General features: G+C 37.0%; 1 protein-coding gene across 1 annotated transcript in view; it reads right to left on the minus strand.

Moving 5' to 3' along the window:
* hcn1 (hyperpolarization activated cyclic nucleotide-gated potassium channel 1) overlaps window positions 1-20,797 on the minus strand; it is a 75,002-nt gene that overhangs the window by 33,084 nt on the left and 21,121 nt on the right. The window contains exon 3 of the mRNA XM_028025947.1: window positions 6,522-6,683. Within this exon, the coding sequence (XP_027881748.1) occupies window positions 6,522-6,683 (162 nt within the window). The remainder of the gene's footprint in view (window positions 1-6,521; window positions 6,684-20,797) is intronic.

A 20,797-nucleotide genomic window follows, 5' to 3' on the forward strand; every position in this document is an offset into this window, starting at 1 on the left:
GGATGCAGTACACTGCTACAAAGAACACAGTCTGTCCTCTTATAACATTGTTTTTGAAGGGCAAAAAACATCCGTGTTTACCTGAAAAATATCCCTGAGTAGAATCCATTATAACAATTGTCTTTGAAGGCAACCTATTTAATTTGGTCTTTGGAAAAATACAGCTACTCTGTGAATCTAGTATTGGTTTCTTGAAGGACATTAGTAAGCAAACTAATGAGGACAGACCAGTAATAACTCCTAAAGGGCAAAAACAACACAAAATACTTGCCAAAGTATGATGAAAGCAGAGTTAGGTTATGAAATAATATCTGAAGCTTTGAAATCTCACAGCACTGTTTGGTCCATTATCTGAAAATATACGGGGGGCACAACTGCTAAAAACGCGACAAGCAGAACCATTATTGGAGAATGATCCAAAATGGCCCTTGCAGCCCTGGAGGAGCTGCACAGATCCACAGCTCGGGTGGTTTATAGAAATCTGCTATAAACCGTGTAAAAGAAAAGAGCGAGAAAAATACTGAGTGTGTAGAGGAAAGGTAGCAAAGCACATCTTCATGAACATGGCATGAGAAATGCATTAGCAACATCATGATATGAATTTGCATTCTGGTAGGACAATATAATGCAATAGCTGTGGCAAGATATAAACGGTGGTGTCCATGGATGTTTTTGTTTATTTTATAAAGGAGAATGGGCACAAACTTCAGTCTCTAAACAGATTGCAACATCCGCTAAACTTATTGCAGTTGTAAAGGAGTATTAACCCAGACTGCACAAAAAACAAACAAACAAAAAAAAAAAACATTTTCATTTGAGAAAACTGTTACAAACCATGCATCATTTTACTCCAACTTTAGAGCTATTTATACAAATAAAATAGAAAAGTCAATGGGCAGTGAAACCAGAATTAAATTTGAGGGGAAAGTAACAGAAGGAAAGAAAAATGTCAGATTAATTCATAAACTCAGGACTGAGTTTGGCTGCTGGAAGTGAGTCATTCATGAGGTTGGAGGGAAAATCAAATGGGTGATCTTGCAAAAAAAAAAAAGTCAAGAGGGGTGACTGACGGATGGTTATGCATGGCTAGCTGGGCCTTCGTGGATTTCAGTAAGTGCATGTGTGGGCGTGCGCTGGGGTGTGTGTCTACCTACTGTTTCTGCCCGTCTCTACACTTACACACAAATATTCAGCTGTCTAGAACTTAGTTGACTATATCTCAATATAGCATATTTGAATAACACACATGCTGCTAAACACATGTCCACATGCAAACAAACAGAACGGCCCATCACCCCCTGACAGAGTCAGCACAGTGACAGCGGCATTATCTTGTCTGGTGATTAAGTAAATGCAGCCTCTAAAGAGTAAGAAGGTACTCTCAGGCCATTAGTCAGAAAGATAACAGGCACACAGCCTGTACTGCAACACTCAGCAGTATCTGCTCTCCTCACTCTTCTAGCCCCAGCTGGGAACCAAGTACAAGCCAACTACAAGAAGAAATAAATATGGTGAATTTGAACTCATCGGGATAAAATGATACAGACACTGCATTTGGAAAAACATTGAGGAATTACATCAGGTATTTATACCTGAAATAAGCCAAATAAAAACAACCGAAAACAGGGTAGAGGGAGAGAGATGTGAAGATATTTAGCCCATGTACGCTAATGTATTGTGACATTGTGAGAAGAAGGATCCCACACGTGGGCGCGACTTATCACTTTGGATTTGCCAGGGCACAGTCAGCACACAGGCTATTACTTCAGCAAAGATCCACGGGGAAGAGATTCCACAATCTGCTCACATCAGAGTCTGTGACACCACGCCAGCTGCTCATGAGCACAAGCCTAACAAAAATGATTGGCTTATTGTGAATTTTACCTCAGTTGATCCCCAATTATTGTAGAAATAAAAACTAAGAAATTATTTTAAAAAATGATAGATCTGTGTTTCTTTGGCACCTACAGTACTTTCAGATTCTAATTTTAACTTTTTATAATTTCTCTCCACACAATATATTTCCTGCTTTAAGATTCCAGTTGATCAAAATAGGTAAAATGTAAAAAATGTTAAAAACTTTATTAGTACTTTATTTCTTTTCCCTGCATCCTCCAGCCTAATATACAAATAGTAGTAAAAGGAAATGTGAATGAAGGAGTAAGGATAGATCATCAATCCATCACAGGACAACACAGATACACAGGAACAGCAAGCATGCACACACTTGCAATTTAGATCCAACGATTAGCATCACAGGTATGATATTGGACTGTGAGAGGAATTCAGAGTACCCAGAGAGAACCAAAACATGCATGCAAACTACAGGGTACACTTCACAAAACAGATATGATGATGTGGAAAGGAATATTATGTGGACATAATGAAACAACAACAGCCTAGATGTAAAGCTTGGGTACACGTGGATCTTTCAAGTATGCAATATCCATAAATATACTGTCATGTTTGCTACAAAGTGGCTCACAGACAACAAAGTCAATATTCTGGAGTGGATGCAAAGCTCTGAACTGAGTTTCAGAAAGTCTGTTGGCAAGGAAACATACAAACCCGACTCAGTCACGTCAGTTCTGCCTGAACAAGTGGGTCAAAAAAAAAACAAAAAAAAATCAGCAAACTATCGTGGCGACCTTGTAAAAGGAAACCCAAAACGTTTGACCCAACATTCAAGCTTAAATAACAGTTCTACAAAATGTAAAGTAAATGTATGTAAACTTTAGAATTTGAATTAGGAAATAGAAATAATTTGAATCATTCTACATGAATTTGAAAGAAGAAAATGTTTAGACTGATTTCTTGTCAGACAAAAAGGAAAAACAGTTATTGTTGTACTTTTGACACAGTGTATGTAAATGTATGGTCTTAACTGTAAATTAGATGTACGATGTTCTGTCATGGACACTGACATGCGGAGCATGAACATCAAGGCACAAAGTTAACGTCTTTTGAAACCTGACAGATTTAAGGGCCAGGGGACATCATTGTTTTCTTGTTTCTTCATGCAAATTAATTTACGGGTGTACAGCCTTATGAAGAGAGAATTTAAATAGTTGTATTTAATGATTTAGGTCACCCATGCCTCCAGCAAACATTTGTGCCCTCTTTGTTTCAAAACACTCCTGCACTCTGAAGCTTTGAGCATAGCGTTGTTTGCGGGGAAAATAATCCTGCCACACAGGGGGCATCAAATTAGCCTTTTACATGAGTTCATTTTACACTGATTTGCATACAAGAAGACGAATGTGTCGAACTCATACTGAGCAAGGCCAACAACCTGCAGCACAAATACAGAAGCTGTTCATCACTGCGCTTTAAGATTAGAAATACACTTACAACCAAACGGTTGTAAATCAAAGTAAATGTTAAAGAAGAAAATTCATCTCCCAGTTTGTGGACCATTAGTGAGGACGATTTGTAGCATTCATGTGGGAAATTAGATCAGTCCAAAGTCTTTGGGTGCAAACAAAGAAGGATCTGTTTGTTCCATCTGTTTGCATGAGTAACACATGCAAGCTGGTAGTGAGCTTGCTTAGGCAACTCATTGCCTCAAAGTAAAGATAAGAGTGGGAAACAGAACCGTGACGCTGAGCAGAGCTGACATTTGCACCTCGAGCCCAATGCCTCAGAGCGGCCAGCATGCGTGTGGAGCACAAAAATGTTTATCACATAGAAGGAGATGAGACGGCAGAAGACTTCCATAGGCGAGCATTTACAAGCAGAGTGACCCAGGAGGCATGTACACACTTCTGCACAATCATGTTGCTCCAAGAGGAGCAGCAATGCTTGACCCCCAACTTAAGGCAGAGACAGTGAGGAGGAAATAATACTGAGGAGGGAAGAGGATGCCCAAGAGGAGGGAAGCTAAATAAAAACAACGGTTATGTAAAAAAGATGCGTTTTCAAGTCAACTCCCATTTCTACACTGTAGTGAAACTAATTCTCAGCCAAAGCAACACCTAGACTTGACACTTTTTCATGACTGACAAACCTTCATCCGAAACACACACACAACGACTTACACTGATTTTCTACTACAGAAGTGTTTGATCATACACACAAATAGATCCAGGACATTTGAACCTTTTACATAACATTTAGGCACATTTCTTTTATAAATCAACAGGGATCTTGGTGTACATGAGAGTATACTGGGAACCATTCTATTTTAATATACACTTAAAAGTAAGTATATCCTTTCTGCATGATTTAAAAGCATGTCTACATGCAGAAAAAAGTGGAACTTGAAAGAGTTGAGCTTCTAAATGAGGCACACAAAAACAAAAAGTTTGACAACAAGCATTATGTTTTGGTGCTAAACACTGCTTATGTGGATTACGCAGAATAAAACTATAAATGAAATAAGAAGTGTGTCAGGAATAGCAATAAGACTAAAGCATTTTAAATATTCGGCATGAATTTATGAATAAATCCCACGAAGAGAGGATATTTTGAGGTCACATTGTGTTTATTTACCAAGTATAAGTATAAACGCATCCCACAGTGCGCCAGTTTGTAGTCTTTTCCCAACTATGAAGTTTTTTAAATTTGGGAGACTTGAGTTTTGATTGATACTGTATCGCTGTATATGTAACTCCATCAAAAAATTATGGTGAGCACAATGCGAGTTACAGTACGTCTTTCTTTACATTATTATATTGGCTAATGTTTGAAAACAGAAGTTTGTTTTTGCTGCACAAAAGTGATGTTTGATGGATAGCAAAAGTGAAAATTTTATTTTTTTAAACAAGCTGATGTGGATCTGAAATACCTAAAAGTATGATACATCTATGAAATTCAGAACTGTTTCAGACCTGTGCAAACCATATATGAAAGAAACTGTGCTCTTAATTAAAATGTCAGAGATGCCAGGTCACTGCAGACTCCCAGGATTCATTCTTATAGTTCAATGTGAAAGGAAGGATGCCTCAAACAAAGCAATGCTGCTATAAACAGCCACTCCTTACATTTTCTATGTACAAATCCTTTACGGACAGCTTGGCATGTGCCAAAAAGCAGTCATGTCGACGCTGGTAACAACATAATTCTGCTGTCTTATTCAATGTTTTATAACTCATTTTATCCATGATGGAAGGCATTGCATATTGTTAAACATTCAAGACCAAAGACAGTTTAAAAAAAAAAGAATGTAAAATGATTTAAGCCTTAAGATGTCTTTTTTGCAACAGCTTATGCCAGTGTATGTAAACCAAATACACTGCGCACAAGGAGTGAAGTCAGTGCAATGATTAAGCTGTACTCCTCTATTTTCCACACCATTGTGTTGCATTGGATACAACTATATGTTAAATTATTCCAGTCTAATAAATGTACCAGCACAGGGAAGCTGAATGTCCTATATGCCACATTATGAATGCAGTGTAATGATAAACTGCATACCCCTTCCACATCAAGAGGCAATTTTGATTGCATAGAAAAACAAACCAGAGAGGAGCTGAGAAGACAGACACGAGCTAAAAAGAACAGACAGCTCAACCAGCAGAATGGTCCCCCTGTGTTTGCTGGATTTCCAGCTAACAGGAGCACAGAATTAAACATAACTTCTCATTATACTTAACTATATTCTTAAAAAAGAAAAACAAGATTTTCAGCATTGCAGTAACATGGATGAGTTTCTTTTTTTTAATCCGTTTTCTACATGGGCCTGAGTAGCTGATAATCTTTCCCTGGTACAGTCGGGTGATGATATACTTAACACTTCATTTTAATCAAACAGCTTACAGCATTTACTTTTTTTGAAAAAAATAACATTTTGAAGAGAGATGTCACTCCTTTTGAGGCATTTAATTTCATGTGAAACCATTACACTCAATAAATGGCATGTTTTAGAGTCTGTCAACTCCTGTTAATGATTAATTGTTTACTGAATTAGCTGATTTTTTAAAATTTGTTAGATTATTTTAATCATTGATTCATCATGATTAATCCAAGTAATCATTTCAGACATCCTCATAAAGCTAGACCTGCAATGTTTGGCTTCAGGTATTTTTATGCCTCAGAGTAACCCAGTCGAAGTTCAGACCTAGATGCAAATAAGAATTTGAGAACTTTGACTTTCAAACTTGGACTCTATTAAATCCCAACAAAATATAAATAAGACTGTGCTGGCAAAATGATACAATATGAAAAAGTGAATAGTGTTGTGAGTCGATGTATATTGAAGAGAAAGTTTAGAAATAAAGCACAAAAAAAATCATTAAAAGCCATGCATGACTTTTGTGTGCAATTTATTTTATCTTGTGAATTACAAAGTTGATATGAATTCTAACATTAAATTTTGAGTCAAATGAGAAACTTCAAAAAAACTATAAATTTAATATTAACAGCAACATATAATTCTGCTAAAATTGTGCTGGGTAGAAATGTGAAACATGCTTGTTGCAAATGACAATTGTTTTCAAACCACAAGTAAGAGATGTAGGAAGCAACAGCTGCTGACATATTATGGCTTTATGCATGAAAGAAGAAAAATGTGTAATACTTACAACCATACCATTTAGGGACACCCAGCAGTCAGGGGGAAAGTCTTGGAGGAGAGGCACCAGATACTGGAGACAGCCATCCCAGTGACACAGAAGCAGCATCATCCCTATCAAATTAAATATTCTTACCACTGCACTAGCCAGATCATAGGTCATATGGAAAATCTGGAAGACAAAAGCAGAGACAAACAAACATTATAGTCTGGACATTTATATATACAACTGGTGTTATATTCAAAAAGATTTTAAGTAGTAAGCCCCTTTTTAAGCTGATAAATTTGGCTGCTTAAGGGATGTATGTGTGCATCTGCACTCGCAGAAATTGGGCTGTACATAATTCAACATGGCTGCTTTCCAAAGCAAACAGAGCCGTCGAGGAAACACACATCCAGCGCAGAGGACAGCAGGTAACACAGCGTAAATGAGTTGGATGATGAAGAGAACGCATGGCTGTAGAGTAATTAGTTGGCTCGTGTGTTTCACTGGCATAAGCAGGAGTCGACTTCTACAGCCGGCGTTTCCGTTTAATCTCAGCCCGAAAGTTTTCAGAACAAAAAGTTATCAGCGGCATGAAGTAGCAAATCTGTGGAGGGAAGCTGCGTCATTTACATCGGATCAAGCCGAGGTGAATCGACTCACGCCTGGGTGACCACGGCGCTTCTTCAGAGCTTCTCATTAGCATAAGAAATCATCATTAGCATGAGAAACCAATTACTTACTTCCAGGTTAGTTAGGTCAGAATCTTCTTTATGCTGAGGCTCAATTTTTCCTTAAACAGAAAGCTTAAATTAGGGGAAATATGGCAGCTGATTGGTCCGTTTTGCATAATAAACCTGCATAATTTTTCAACTTAAAGCATGTGATTTCAGGCAATTATGATCTATTTAAAACTAATGGCTTTCCATATTCCATGAAATCACCATTTTATTTGTAAGAACTGAGTTTCAATTGATTGGCCACATCATTAAATGATTGTGAAGATTTTTTTTTTAAATAAAAACTTCTGTTTAAGCTTATTAAAGTTTAAATCTGAAGTAGTTGATGGACTTCAAGCAATTCACCACTTTATGCAATGTGGTTACTGCTTTGACAGCTCTGCACAAATGTTGATGGTACCGACACATACTATAAAGACCTGCATTGTTGGCAAGTGGAGTTACAATCTGTGTCAAATGTGGAGGATATTAAACTGTATGATCATTTTTTAGAAAAGGAGTAATTGAAACATAGAGGATGTATTGATGATGCTATGGAGGCTGAAATAGCTGAAAATGCTGAGGATAAGTTAATTATAGTTTTGTTATTTTATACAACTTGTTTCTATTAGAAAGACATGTGCAAGTTCTGCACCGCTTTTTTTCTTTTCTGGTTTGTTTGGTACATCTTTTTTCTTACATTTGAATAGTGATTTTCTTTTTTCCTTACCCCTCATAAACAAAGTTCTTAAAAGTGGACCCCACGTTGTTAGTAGTCTATGATCTGAGCCACTTTTTGTTTATGTTCAAAAATCTGCTTGACCAAAGCCCAGGTGTTTTAAAAGCTCTTTGAATCCACAGTTCCCCACCTCCATCTATTGTGACTGGCCTGTAACCCCACACGGCACGAAGAACAATGTCCACACATAGAACAGAAAGGAGAGGCAGGGCCTGAGCTGGCGCTCAGATCCCTCTGTGGTTCAACTCATCCACAGGGAGACACAGTGCACTGCCCTGAAAGGCTAAAATTAGCCACCGGCTTACAGGGTGGCTGTCTCAGTGCACCTAACATCTTCTCCTCACACCCAATTTAGAACACATTTCACTGACTCGGCTGAGGTTCTGTTTAGATTAATTAGAATAGTGTGACATAAGGGGATAACACAACATTCAAAGCTAATGCCTTGCCGGCTCATTCCCCTTTGTGAATACACAAAAAGCACAACAAGAATTGATGAAACTCGATGAAGGTTGGGACAAGGTTTCCCAAAGTCCCAGCGACTGTCTGACTTCGCTGGAAAGTTTCTACGACCTTTGACTTGTGCTGCGTTCCAAAGGCCAGATGGGGAAGAAGCAGAGTCATTAATAATTGCTACTTTCAGATGACTAGGTCATTGTGAAGTAAATATTTGAAAATATACCAAAACTGACGTAAAGGTAAGTAGAATGTCCAGTTTTCCTAAAATATTGAAATAACTCACAATAATCAAGGCAATTAAAATTTCATATGAATGGACACAATATGCAGTGTTATTGATATGCTGCCAGTGCCCACAGAAGCCCTGTGAGTTACTGAGTTAATTTTGCAGCATATATCTCTATACAGACATCATATATCATCATAATATTTTGTGCTATCTTTGTGATAATGATAATAGTACCGGTAATATGATTACAAAAAAGGACATAAAATTACATACCTCATCACTAAGCTCCGCACAGAACCTGCATTTAGTTATATTTTCAAATGTATTGATTTTTATTGATGCTCTCATGACGAAGTTGAGTTAATCGTAACATTAACAATTTCGAGAAAACTTTCCATTTTTTGGATTTTCAGATCATATCAATTAGAATTTGTCATCGTCAAAATACGTAAAAATTCTTATTATTGATAAATGATGACCGTCTCTGTTTTACATTTTGTATTTTTAAAAAGACATTCAGTGCCATAAAATGTTTCTTATTTCCTTTTGGGTAATTACACAAAACAAAGCAGAAGCGAGTAAGAATCCCTCTCTTGTGTTCAAACTGCTTCTTTCTCTCTTCGTCTTTGCCATGGAGCTGAATGCCAGCAGACATGTGCTCCTTAGCAAGCAGCATGGCAGAAAGAACAGCTTATTATGTCATCAAAGTTTTAGTTGGTGTTTATTTTTTGGATTTCAAAAAAAGACAAGAACATCACCACAGTAAACAAACGCAAACTCAGAACAATTGACATTAAACATCTATCAGATGTCAGGGCTTCATGTGAGCCAACTCAAATTCATAACCCTTAAAGGAAAATTATAATGCAGTGACTAACCAGCCACTGATCCCCCATGGCAATGGGGGATCCCCAATCTCACCAGACTGTACAGCTGAGACCACGAGAAGGCAGTCTTTGCTTGGGAAACGCTCCTGGAAAAAGTAAAACCAACACTCTAAAATTAAGTCTGATTTTTAACTTCCTCAATTGTGAATCTAGCAAAAATATTGCATCATCTTCATTTATTTACTCCACTGGTAACAGTATGCAGTAGCTAAATAATTTCACACAAACATATTTAAAAAATTAAACCATCTAAGATGGGCACTGTCGTTCATTGGAGGGGAAAAAAACCTCACCAATGTTATATAACTGACCTGAACAAGTTTAAAAGGGCTCGAAATAAAAATTTATCTTTAATCACTAAGCTGTCACTGGATATGAATAGAAGATCACAGTGAACCTATTTCTCTAACCATCTTGACGTGAGAGAGACAGGAATATGTGTCACTTGAGTAAGGCAGACATATGTTGGCCTGAAAATGGCAAGTAAGTAAAATATTGAAAACTGGAACTATGCTGGATGTCTCATCTTGCACACACACACACACACACACACACCCACACACCCACACACAAACACACACAGAGTTGGGAAGTGTATTAGAGAGCAAAAGATAATTTCCAAAGATCACTGTCCAACAACAGCAGTAAAGAGTGGCACCTTGGGGTCAGCAAATCTCCACAGCTGGATTGATTGAGCGTTGAGACACTGAAAGTCCTGGGCTGACTCAAAGCCCAGGTCTTAATCTCATTGACATGCAATGAGCCACACATGCAAGAAACTCTTTAAACGCCTCAGCTGAAACTGAAAAAGACAATATAACAAGATGAAACATGAACAAGTTAGAGGCTGTAGTTGTGCACATAGCAAGAGTTGCAGCTGCAGAACACAAGTCGCTTTGTTACAAATAAAGCCTAAACGATAACTTGCAACAATGTATCTTATAAATGGCTGGTTGTGTTGGCAATAACTCACAGCAGACACAAAAAGCTGTCAATTATTGTCAAGCTAAGAAGCTTAAATCATCTGCAAAGGTAGCTGTAGCAGAGAGCCAAAAGCACCATCAGCGTCTGCAGCTGGCATGTATGGCAAAATGTTGGCATAGAATTAAGTGCATAAAGCTTACATTTCTCTGGGGACAGAGCTATTGGTCAACATAATCCTCTAATACTGCAGAGACAAACAGCCAAGATGTGATATGATAGTTAAACAAAGTCACATGCTGGTCATGGGTCATGTCCAGCCAGCAAAGCAAAGCACTTGCAGAACAAGACAAGAACAAATGTATCTGAACCTGACCAATAAGATGTCCAAACCTTCCTCCTTAATATGTGACATTAAAAATACAATATTAGAAGTTTTTTAATATGTCAACTAACTCATGTGATTGGAAATTAATTTTCCTACATTTTGTTTTCTTTTTTTATTTGATAACTGCATTCTGTCAGTTTGACCTTTACAAATTATTATGCACAAGAAAATAAATAAATAAATAAATAAATAAATAGCATGCCAGAGTTTTGCTTGTCAACAACCAGTTGGTTCTGAATGTGCAATTACAAAGTAGCCTTTATGCATCTTTAAAATGAACATGAGTGACCTCTTTCTGAGGTTAGTGAGGATTAGCCTGGGACTAATTTGATGGGATTAAATCCACCACTGGCTATTACATTGAGGGATGACAAAATGCTTCCAAGAAAATCTGCAAGTCTCCTGCTTAGCATCATCTTGTAAATCTCTCTTTGGAAGTCTCTTAGTTTTACTTAATTACAAGAGCACATCTGAACATAGATTTGTTTTTTTAAATCACATAAAACTGGATTTTTATGAAATGTAGTAGATAAGGCATTTTCTGCAAAGCGTTTTTATATGAATAGAAAAAAAAACCCTTCAATTTATGACGAGGCATCAACATAAAATCCTTCTGTCCTTCAAGGTCGAGCAGTTTCTGGTAAGTAATTATGACTCATGTGACTGCAGTGCGATAGTGATGCAAGTATAATTCAGCAAGAAATAGACATAAACAGAGCTGGCATTACTTCAGGCAGCATACTGTATGCACTGGAAGCCTCTCCAGTGTCCTGATCTGTTTATTGTACATCTTAGGATAAACTAGAGCTCACAGAAAGGACAGGAGAAGTCTTCCAGTAATGTCAATATGAATCTGTAACACACAAGCGTAATTAAACAGCAACTAATGCAAGCAGAAGAAGAGGAATAAATGTCTATTAAAAATAATTTCTAAAATGCATCAGACTTACTTATTTTCCTGTGTAAAATGTAGGTTTGATTCCAGCTTCCTCTGAGCAGGTGCCCCTGGGCAAGGCAGTTAACCCTTTATATGCTGGGTTAACCGCTGGAGCTATAAGTTGTCTACATATGAGTGAGAGCGGCTGGTGATAGAATAATTATGTTTTGTTATCATTCTTGCATAAGTAGTTAGTTTGTTTTTCATTTAAAGGTTTAGTATTCACACCCCAGGGAGGAAGAATCTGTTAAACCATGTGAAAGACAAACTTTGCCTTTTCCCTAAACCTTGAAGCTGCAGCTGCTTTCTAATCCAAGGATCCTCCTTAAAGGGCCTGTGTGTTAGTTTACGTGTTCTTCCTTGTTTCAGAATAGCCATTCTTTGATTTATCACTCTCCCACATTTCACTCTCGACTCCCTTCTTTCTCCTGCTTAATAAAAAGACAGGCTCTGCTGCAGGGAGTCAGAACGCATGGTAAACACCTTGAAGTGGTTTGCTATGTTTTCTCCTTCTGCAGAAGCTTGGTTGAAAACTCATAAACGTTGTCTGTGGTTCTTTCTTTGTATTTAGGTAAACAAAATACCTATCAGCTGGGAAAGTAATTATCTATTGTGAGGCATTTTGAGTGGTTGGTGATTAGAAAAGTGTCGAATAAACTAAATCAACTTATCATTAAAATAGATCATCAATAAAGATAATTCAAAACAAATAATCACAGATTCAGTCATTCGTTTCCATGTCTAGGCTAACATGACTAACTGCTGGGAAACTATTTGTAAATGGTGAATTACTAAACACATTTTGTTAAGTGCCCTATATACTGTTAATTATTTCCAAGGAACTGACTATTAGGTTCTATTTAGTAGATGTATAGTTGCTTATCTGCTAATAATGAACAACTGTCAGCTTAAAATCCAATTATTGAGTAGTAGTTATGTTACTTACTACTTAATATATTTTTTTTCGAGAGCAGTTAGTTTACTATTCAATAATTATGATGGACATAATGTGTTACACAGTTAATTTTGGACTTGTCTTTAGGTAAAAACATAATTACCCAATAAGCTTTTTACCTATTTTTGTTTTAATTGGAAAAATAATTTCCAGGCGCGGCGGTGGCGCCACAAAGTTCTCAGTCCTCCATACAGCTGCCACAGATTCAAGTCCTGGCCTGCTGACCTTTCCTGCATGTGTTCCTACTTTCATGTCATTTCACTTTAAAAAAAAAAAAAAAAAAAGACAAGTAGACCCAAAAAAAAAAAAATCCATCAAAAAAAAAATTTAAATAATTTCCCACTGACGATGCAGTTTTTGAATTTAAAACAGTGGCTTAGCCCATTTTTTAATAGAACCAGTAAAACTGGCAAGTTATGCAATACAATGAAATTGTGTTATTTGTCTATATTGTATGTTGTATCAGGAAACCTTTTTGTAGGAGCCTCAGCTAAATGTTATAAAGACAGTTCCGTTATGAATGCAGAACTCTATTTCATGACCTCTAAGATAAACAGGGGCATTATTAACAAGAGTTTAAAATTACTGAACCTTTATCTCTTCACTACATTATTAGTAAACCTTGATCTGTATCACAACATTAAATACATTGTTGCATTCACTAGTTAATGATAAATGAACCACTTTCTGCTTGTGATAATCTAATTAAAATTAATTCTTGAGTGGATAGGAAACTTGAGACTTTCAGCATGTAGTTTAAGATTACATTTTTACAGTATTCCATATATGAATATTCATACTCAAGTATTTTTTTTATTTTAATGAATAACTAAAGCACATATTAAATAGAGATGTTGCAAATTGTATTAAAATAGGCAGATAAAAGCCATATGTCCAATTTCAACAGTTAATCGCCTGCTGAACAAAATTTGTTTAGTAGTCTATTTTTAAGTAATTGTTTGGTGACTAATAAGTAGTTACTCAGTTATTTGTTCAATATTACTGACTATATAACTAGAATAGTTTTGTTGCTTTTATTAGGAAACATTACCAAAAATCTCAACACAAGGGTTGGCTGTATTGCTAATTTTACATTTAAAAAAAGCGACAAAAAAACAAACATCCATATGTTTTTCACAGAGGCAACTTTTCAAAATCTGATTCAGCACTAATGAGCCACAGAAAAAGGAAGAAATAAGAAGTAATAATTTCAAGTGAAGACATTTCTTACACAAAAACAATGGGTTCAGACACAGATTGGTTTGTTACCCTCTGCTGCTTTTCTTTTAAAGTCAGTTCTTTGATATCCAGATTCCAGAAACAATGTTGCAGGCAGTTTATGTGTTTAAAATGCTCTCTGCTTATAGCTATTTATATGGTATGATTTTGTTTATCTGCTGTCTATCTGATCTACAAATGAGTAGTAGTTGTCTCTTGACAAGGAAACTTAATACAATAGTCTATGCCACCAACAAATGCATTAAAAAGTAAATTTTTATGTATTTTTGCCTTTGCCTGTAATGCTTTTTAGGATGCAAATAATCTATTGGAATACTAAAACTTTCTTGCGGAAACACAGTTTCCTCTCCAGTGTTTAGGTCTGTCAGCATCAGTGATCTTTTCCAGGAAGTACATCCCCGCTATACCTCAAGCCTGGCTGCTGTGCCCGGCGTTTCACCCGGTCTGCATCTATTTTCGTCGTGTGAATGTGATAACCTCAACACTTGTGTTCTGGCTTAATCTGCGCTTTTCCCAGTCAGAGCCGCATTGCATTGGCAGAAGTGACGTCCTCTGGGGAGCAGGCTCACACTGCTAAAGGGATTCACAGTTATGATGTTGTCTGCATGAACATGATGGGTTGCTTTTGAGGGGGTACTGGTATTATGGCTGAAAACGCTGATTTAGAATGTTATTTTAGCATATTGCACATCCTCTATTAGTAATCCCAAATACTATGACCCACACATTACACTGGGGCCTCTTCTATTCTGGGTATGTGTAGAGATTAATCTTTGTAATTAATAATATGCTGATGATTTATGCATAATCCTCCTGGTGTTTCTCTCAAGGCTCACAGAAGCTTGTCCTGTAAAGGAACAATCCAACATCCTTGTGGATGCATGTTTTATTGATTTGTACCTGTAAATCAAGCAGTGGCAGCAACCTAACGTTAGCTCAGATCAAATAAATCAAGAGCATGCAGCTCTCTAAACACAAGCAATCAATACAATGCTTGTAAGCTCAATGGAGTCAGAGCGAAAAATAGCATGAGTACAGTGGTAGAAATAATGCCACAACAATGCCGGCAGTGAGTTTCTCCAACAAAACAATTTGTATTCAGCGTAGAAAAACTAAATCCAGGTTTGATGTATGTTAGTTTGTGTTTTTGTATTATTTAAAGGTTGTCTGAGCCATACACCGTGTTCCAAATTATTATGCTGATTGGATTTAAGTGTCAAAGATAAAAAAAATTGTTGTGCTATTAAATTTATAGACGGTATTGTGTGTCAGGGCTCTTTGAATCACTATAATTGATTTCAGAGAGCTGAGTTAATTAGTTTGTCTGGTGAGCTCAATTAAAGGAAATCTACTTAAGAAGGATGTTCCACATTATTAAACAGGCCACAGGTTTCAAGCAATATGGGAAAGAGAAAGGATCTCTGCTGAGGAAAATCATCAGATAGTGTAGTACTGCATGACAAGGTATGAAAACATTAGATATTTAACGAAAACTGAAGCGTTATCATACTGTGAAGAGATTTGTGGCTGATACAGAACAAAGATAGGTTTGTACAGATAAAGGCATAATGAGGAAGGTTTCTGTTAGACAAATTCATTAGATTAAGAGAGCAGCTGTTAAAATGCCCTTACAAAGCAACTCTGGGAAGGTATTCTGACATCCTGCAAAGAAATTCAAACAGAAACTATCCACAAACTCACAAGTTCAATGGATGCAAGAATTGTGCAGGTGATATTAAAGAAGCGGTCCTATGTTGACATGTAACTCAGTCTGTTAAGATGTTTTTGATTGAAAGAGCTTTTGATTTTAGTACTTAATGCTGCACATTCAAAGAATGTCCGTTTGTAGTTCTTTATAATCCATAAAATGTGTAGAAAATCCACTGTGAATAATAATTTGGAACAGTGCATTTTGAGTTTTTTAATTTTGAAAAAAATACTGTTTTCATGGGGAACTTTGTTCAGTAAAATTTGATTTATACTGTAATAGTTCATGACTTGAAAATTATACTGACCATCATTTGCATTGACCATTTAAGAAAATCTGAGAAAATATCACTTGCATAATTGGAAACACGGTATACAACAACATTGGAAATTGACTTTTTTGTATTTCACAATTAGAATATAAATTAAAAAAAATGTAACTGTGTTTTAGTCATCTCTGTGCAGCGTCAAATAGCTGAAGTTATAATATTGTTTTTGTAAATTATTACGTAACTATCTAATGTTTTGAACTGGTCAGAAACAAACAACCAAATAGAGAACTAGCCCTTTATTTTAGCATTGAAACTGCCAATCACAAATCAACTTAATAAGCAAATACAGTCATATTTTCTTACAGTAGTTACACTGAGCACAACACAGTGGGTACCCTTTGCTCACTGATTGGACTTACAAATTAGCAGCAGAAACTTGTTCAAGGCTTTTTTCATTTGTTGTCTGAACTAACCCCTCCCTCCTTTTGATGAGGCCAGGCACTGAGCCAGTCCTGAAAATGTTGATACATTGTCCAAAAACATTTAGGTAGCCTCAAGAGCAGATTTGTAACACCTTGAGATGTATTTTGAAGTTTTGCAGCTCTGTCAAAATTTTCTGTGTGGGTGTCTTAACAAATAGGAAAATTTCAGGTTTTCTTTTTGTTTGGTGAAAACTGTTCTTTGATGCATGATATCAGATGGACTTTGCCCCCTATGTAAACTATGTTGGACTGCAATGATCCTGAAAAATAAGAAATGAATTATTATCCAATTAGAGGGTTTCAAGTCACTGACATTATGTGTAGTTGCTATTTGATTCAGCATAAAAGAGAAAAGCAAGGTGCATTTGCTAAAAAGTGTACAACTCAGCAACATAAGAAAAAAATGACAGAAAGGCGAACAGATGCCAAAAGGAAAGACAGAGGAAACGAAAAGGAAAGGAAGCGATGGAGAAGTCATGGAGAGCACATGTAGTTCTGTAAGCTGTAGTTCTGTGGGTTGTAGATGTGCTGTAGATGGCAGTCATTGAAGATTAGTGCCCATGTGAGAGCAGGAGGGATTTGACTGGATTGCACAGGGTGACCTGCTGTGCTCTTGTAAACATCAGCAAGATGGACCCTTTCTGCCTCAATGTAAAGTGAGGACGCTTTATGCAGAAGGGGATGGAGACACTCGCAGCCCCAGCGGATCCTCTCTGTTGGATGTCAACAACCGCCTATGATAATGCCCATGATAGCACAACAGGAAATGTTGTGGTAAAAAAAAAAAAAAAAAAAAATCCAAGAGGGGAAACCTACACATACAGAAGCTATCTGGTACTACACTTAAAATTTTTATTTCTAAACAAATCGACAATCATCTTTCATTTTTCTCCTACTTTACAGCTATGCTCTATTTTCTCTACATCTACAAAATAAAATGTGTTGAAGTGAGTGGTTATAAAAAGTGAAAAGTTTAGTTTTGCAAAAAAACTGCAAAAGTCACAAAAGAGCATCAGCACATTAAACAGCCTCCATATGTCTAGCTGTTGCATCATGACCACAGCTGATCTTCCACATACTCCTCTCTGTCTGCAGCCTCACACACATTCACACACACATCTGTGTGCTCTTACGATAGGTAACTGTTCTGATATTGCCTCTCAATGGGACATTGTATGAGAGCAGCTGTAGTCATGACAGCAGGACAAAGGGTGCCTCGCTAAATCCATTCACCGCCACATTAACTTCGGGAAGCGAACGGAGAAGAAATCTAAATGCTTCACTAGTTTCTAATTAATTAATTTGCACAAGGCATCATTTCAGGATGCCTGGGATGAGTGGGGGTACTTCAGTGTAATTACTGACGGAGTCACTAATACGTGCCCCTGATGCCGAATCCGTCAATCAGTCCGGCTCTGATTTGTCAATGGTCATAAATGCTAATGGTCATAAAAACACAATGAAGGTTCTAAAAATATATATATATAATTTTCCAGATGGAAACTCTGGCCATTACATGGTTTTGTCTGTCTAATTCACATTGGTAAATACTGGCTTACCTCTGGTCATTTTGCAAGCAATGAAACCAAATTTTCAGCTGTTTGGTGTAAATTACCACCAACATCTCTTAAGAAAGCGTGTCAGCTCTCTGCCATCTGCTAAAAACAATATTGTAAACTTAAAATATTCACAGTAGCATCATAAGCATTTTATAACAAAGCACGTCAAATATATCAATAGGAGTATTTCTTTATTTGATAGTTTGCTTAAAGTTTAAGCACACAATACCTAGCTTAATGTCTATATGTTTGAAAAAATGCTAGAAGGCTTTCTTTCCTCAATTACTTTCTACAACAACAAGGTAACATACCAGCTAGCAAAAATAGCCAACGATAAGCCTAATCTTCACAGCTATCACTCACCCACCCCACCAGATACACAAAAGACAAATTTATCTGTCATCTGTCTGCTTACTGTACTGTGAAGAATGAGCAGAGGGAAATTTGTCTCTGCAGGGGGATATCCCATGGGGATGGACAGAAGATCAAAGCTGCTGTTACCGACTGTTTTTAACTCATAACTCTGGAGGGAGTTAATGAACTTCAAGGAAAGATGTTGCTGCTAAACACAGTATGATTTCAGAAGCTAAATTATGCAAAGAGCAGGACCTTATTATGCTGGATAATGTGGAGCAGCTACCTTTAAACTAAAGGCTGAGTGAAAGAAGCTTCTAAACTGCGTCCTGGCTGAAAACTTTCATCCATTTGTTTAATTTGGAAAAATGGAACCTATGGAGATGTTCATGTGCAAAACAATGAGGGTGGCAAATTTGTATATCAAGGAGTACAGGAATCTAATATTAGCATTATAAAACTTCCAGTGCCTTTTTGCAGTATTTTGAACCTATGACTCTCAAATTCTATCACATTTCAACCCCAAATGTCTATTGACATATTTTTTTATTTGACAACACAAAGTAGAAAATTATTTAAAAGTAGAAGAAACATGATATATGCTTTTTACATTTTTACATTAATAAAAATGTCTCAAAAAGGACTGCCATGTATTTGTATTCGGCTCCTCTGGGTAAGAAGTTTATAGAACCAAGTTTCCCTACATCTGCGTTTGCAACTCTTTTAGGATATATTTCAGCTCATTATCCACATTTTCAGACAAAACCTTCTGCCTATTCCTGTTCAGACTTGTTCAGAGTAAATGAAGAACATCTGAATAATAGTTTTCAAGTCTCGCCACATATTCCCAACTGGATTTAAATCTGATCTTTGGCACTTTTCCCGGAAGGCCAGATTAGTAGGAGCTTTTTGTTCTCTAATATTCTCTAACAGACGCGTTAGATTCCCCCGGAGGAGCTGGAAGAAGTGGCTGGGGAGAGGGAAGTCTGGGCCTCCCTTCTGAAGCTGCTACCCCCGCGACCCGACCTCGGATAAGCGGAAGAAGATGGATGGATGGATGGATGGAGACGCGTTAGACCTACACATAAAGACTGCGCTTAAATTACACACACGTGGACTTTTACTAATTGCAATTGCTATTCTTTCAGAACAGCGATTGTTTTGTGTTGGATTCTACTTTTTTGATTTTTATTTGTGAAAAGTGTAGAAACTTTTTCCTTCACATTACAACTATGCAGTACTTTGCTTGGACAAACCTCAATATGATGGTAACATTATAAAAAGGGAAAGATTTCAAAGGGTTAGAATGCTATTACGAGAAAATTAAAAGGCAGTAGCAAGTGCTTCATTTTCTCTTTTTTATATGTAGGTAGGTTAAATTTAGATTTAAGAATAAACCTGTGCAGACAAACTTTCTGCCCTCTTTTTCTCAGTTACTTCCTTTTGGTGTCACTACCTTTCTGTCTCTATGTCTGTCTCACTGTCTCCACTGTGCGGAAATGTCTCTTTGCATCCAACATCAAACAAAAGGAACAAACCAAGAGACAGACTGACTGCAACAGAAAGAGACAAAGAGAGTGAGACAGAGCAATAAGTAGAGGTAACCCCATCAAAGGAGTCCACCCTTGTTTACAGCAACATTATGATACAGCTACCGAATAGGAACATAATCAGGCTTACCTGGAATTAAACATCAATCTAAATGGTAATGTGTCTGAGTGCTTAAGAGAAAAACACCTCCATCTGCAGATTTTCCTTTACCAAAGGTCAAACTATATGATATACATTAGATCAGTATAATGATCAGTATAACACATACCTAGCGCTAACCCTAGCAAGGTTGATAGCCATGTTGCCTTGCAGAAAGGTCTTGGGTCTTTCTGCATGGAGTTGGCATGTTTCCCATGTGCATACATGGGCTGGTGCCTGTCTCCAGCAGTCATTCAGCAAAACAAAATTCTACAAGCATGTCCACACACACCTAAGTCATGGTTTTGGACAGTGGGCGGAACAACAATACCAGGAGAACACCAATGCAAACCTAGAATGACAATGGCTGTATGGAGTTTTTTTGGGGGGGCGGCGGGGGGTTCTACATAAAAGTTACAGTAAAAGCTCAATCCTGCATGGGAAAATGAATTGTAATCTGCTAATTAATTTTTATAACCCTGGAACTGTTCAGATAAAAATGACAGTACTCAGATTCTTAGCTTTTAATTGTGTATTTTAACAATATAGAATGCTATGGATTAAATTCAGTTCCCTAAATGCTTTATAAGAGATAACAGATTATGACAATGTTTGCCAACCTCTCGCTCACCCATCCAAATCACTGCATTCAGGTATAAAAAAAAATCACTTCCATGGCCACAGCTGTGTAAAAACCTGCACCGAGACAAGCAGACTGCTTGTACAAAACAGTCAGTGAGTTCCAATGCAGAACTATGACAAGATAA

Source organism: Xiphophorus couchianus, chromosome 8 (assembly GCF_001444195.1).
Source record: "Xiphophorus couchianus chromosome 8, X_couchianus-1.0, whole genome shotgun sequence".
NCBI classification, from domain to species: Eukaryota; Metazoa; Chordata; class Actinopteri; order Cyprinodontiformes; family Poeciliidae; genus Xiphophorus; species Xiphophorus couchianus.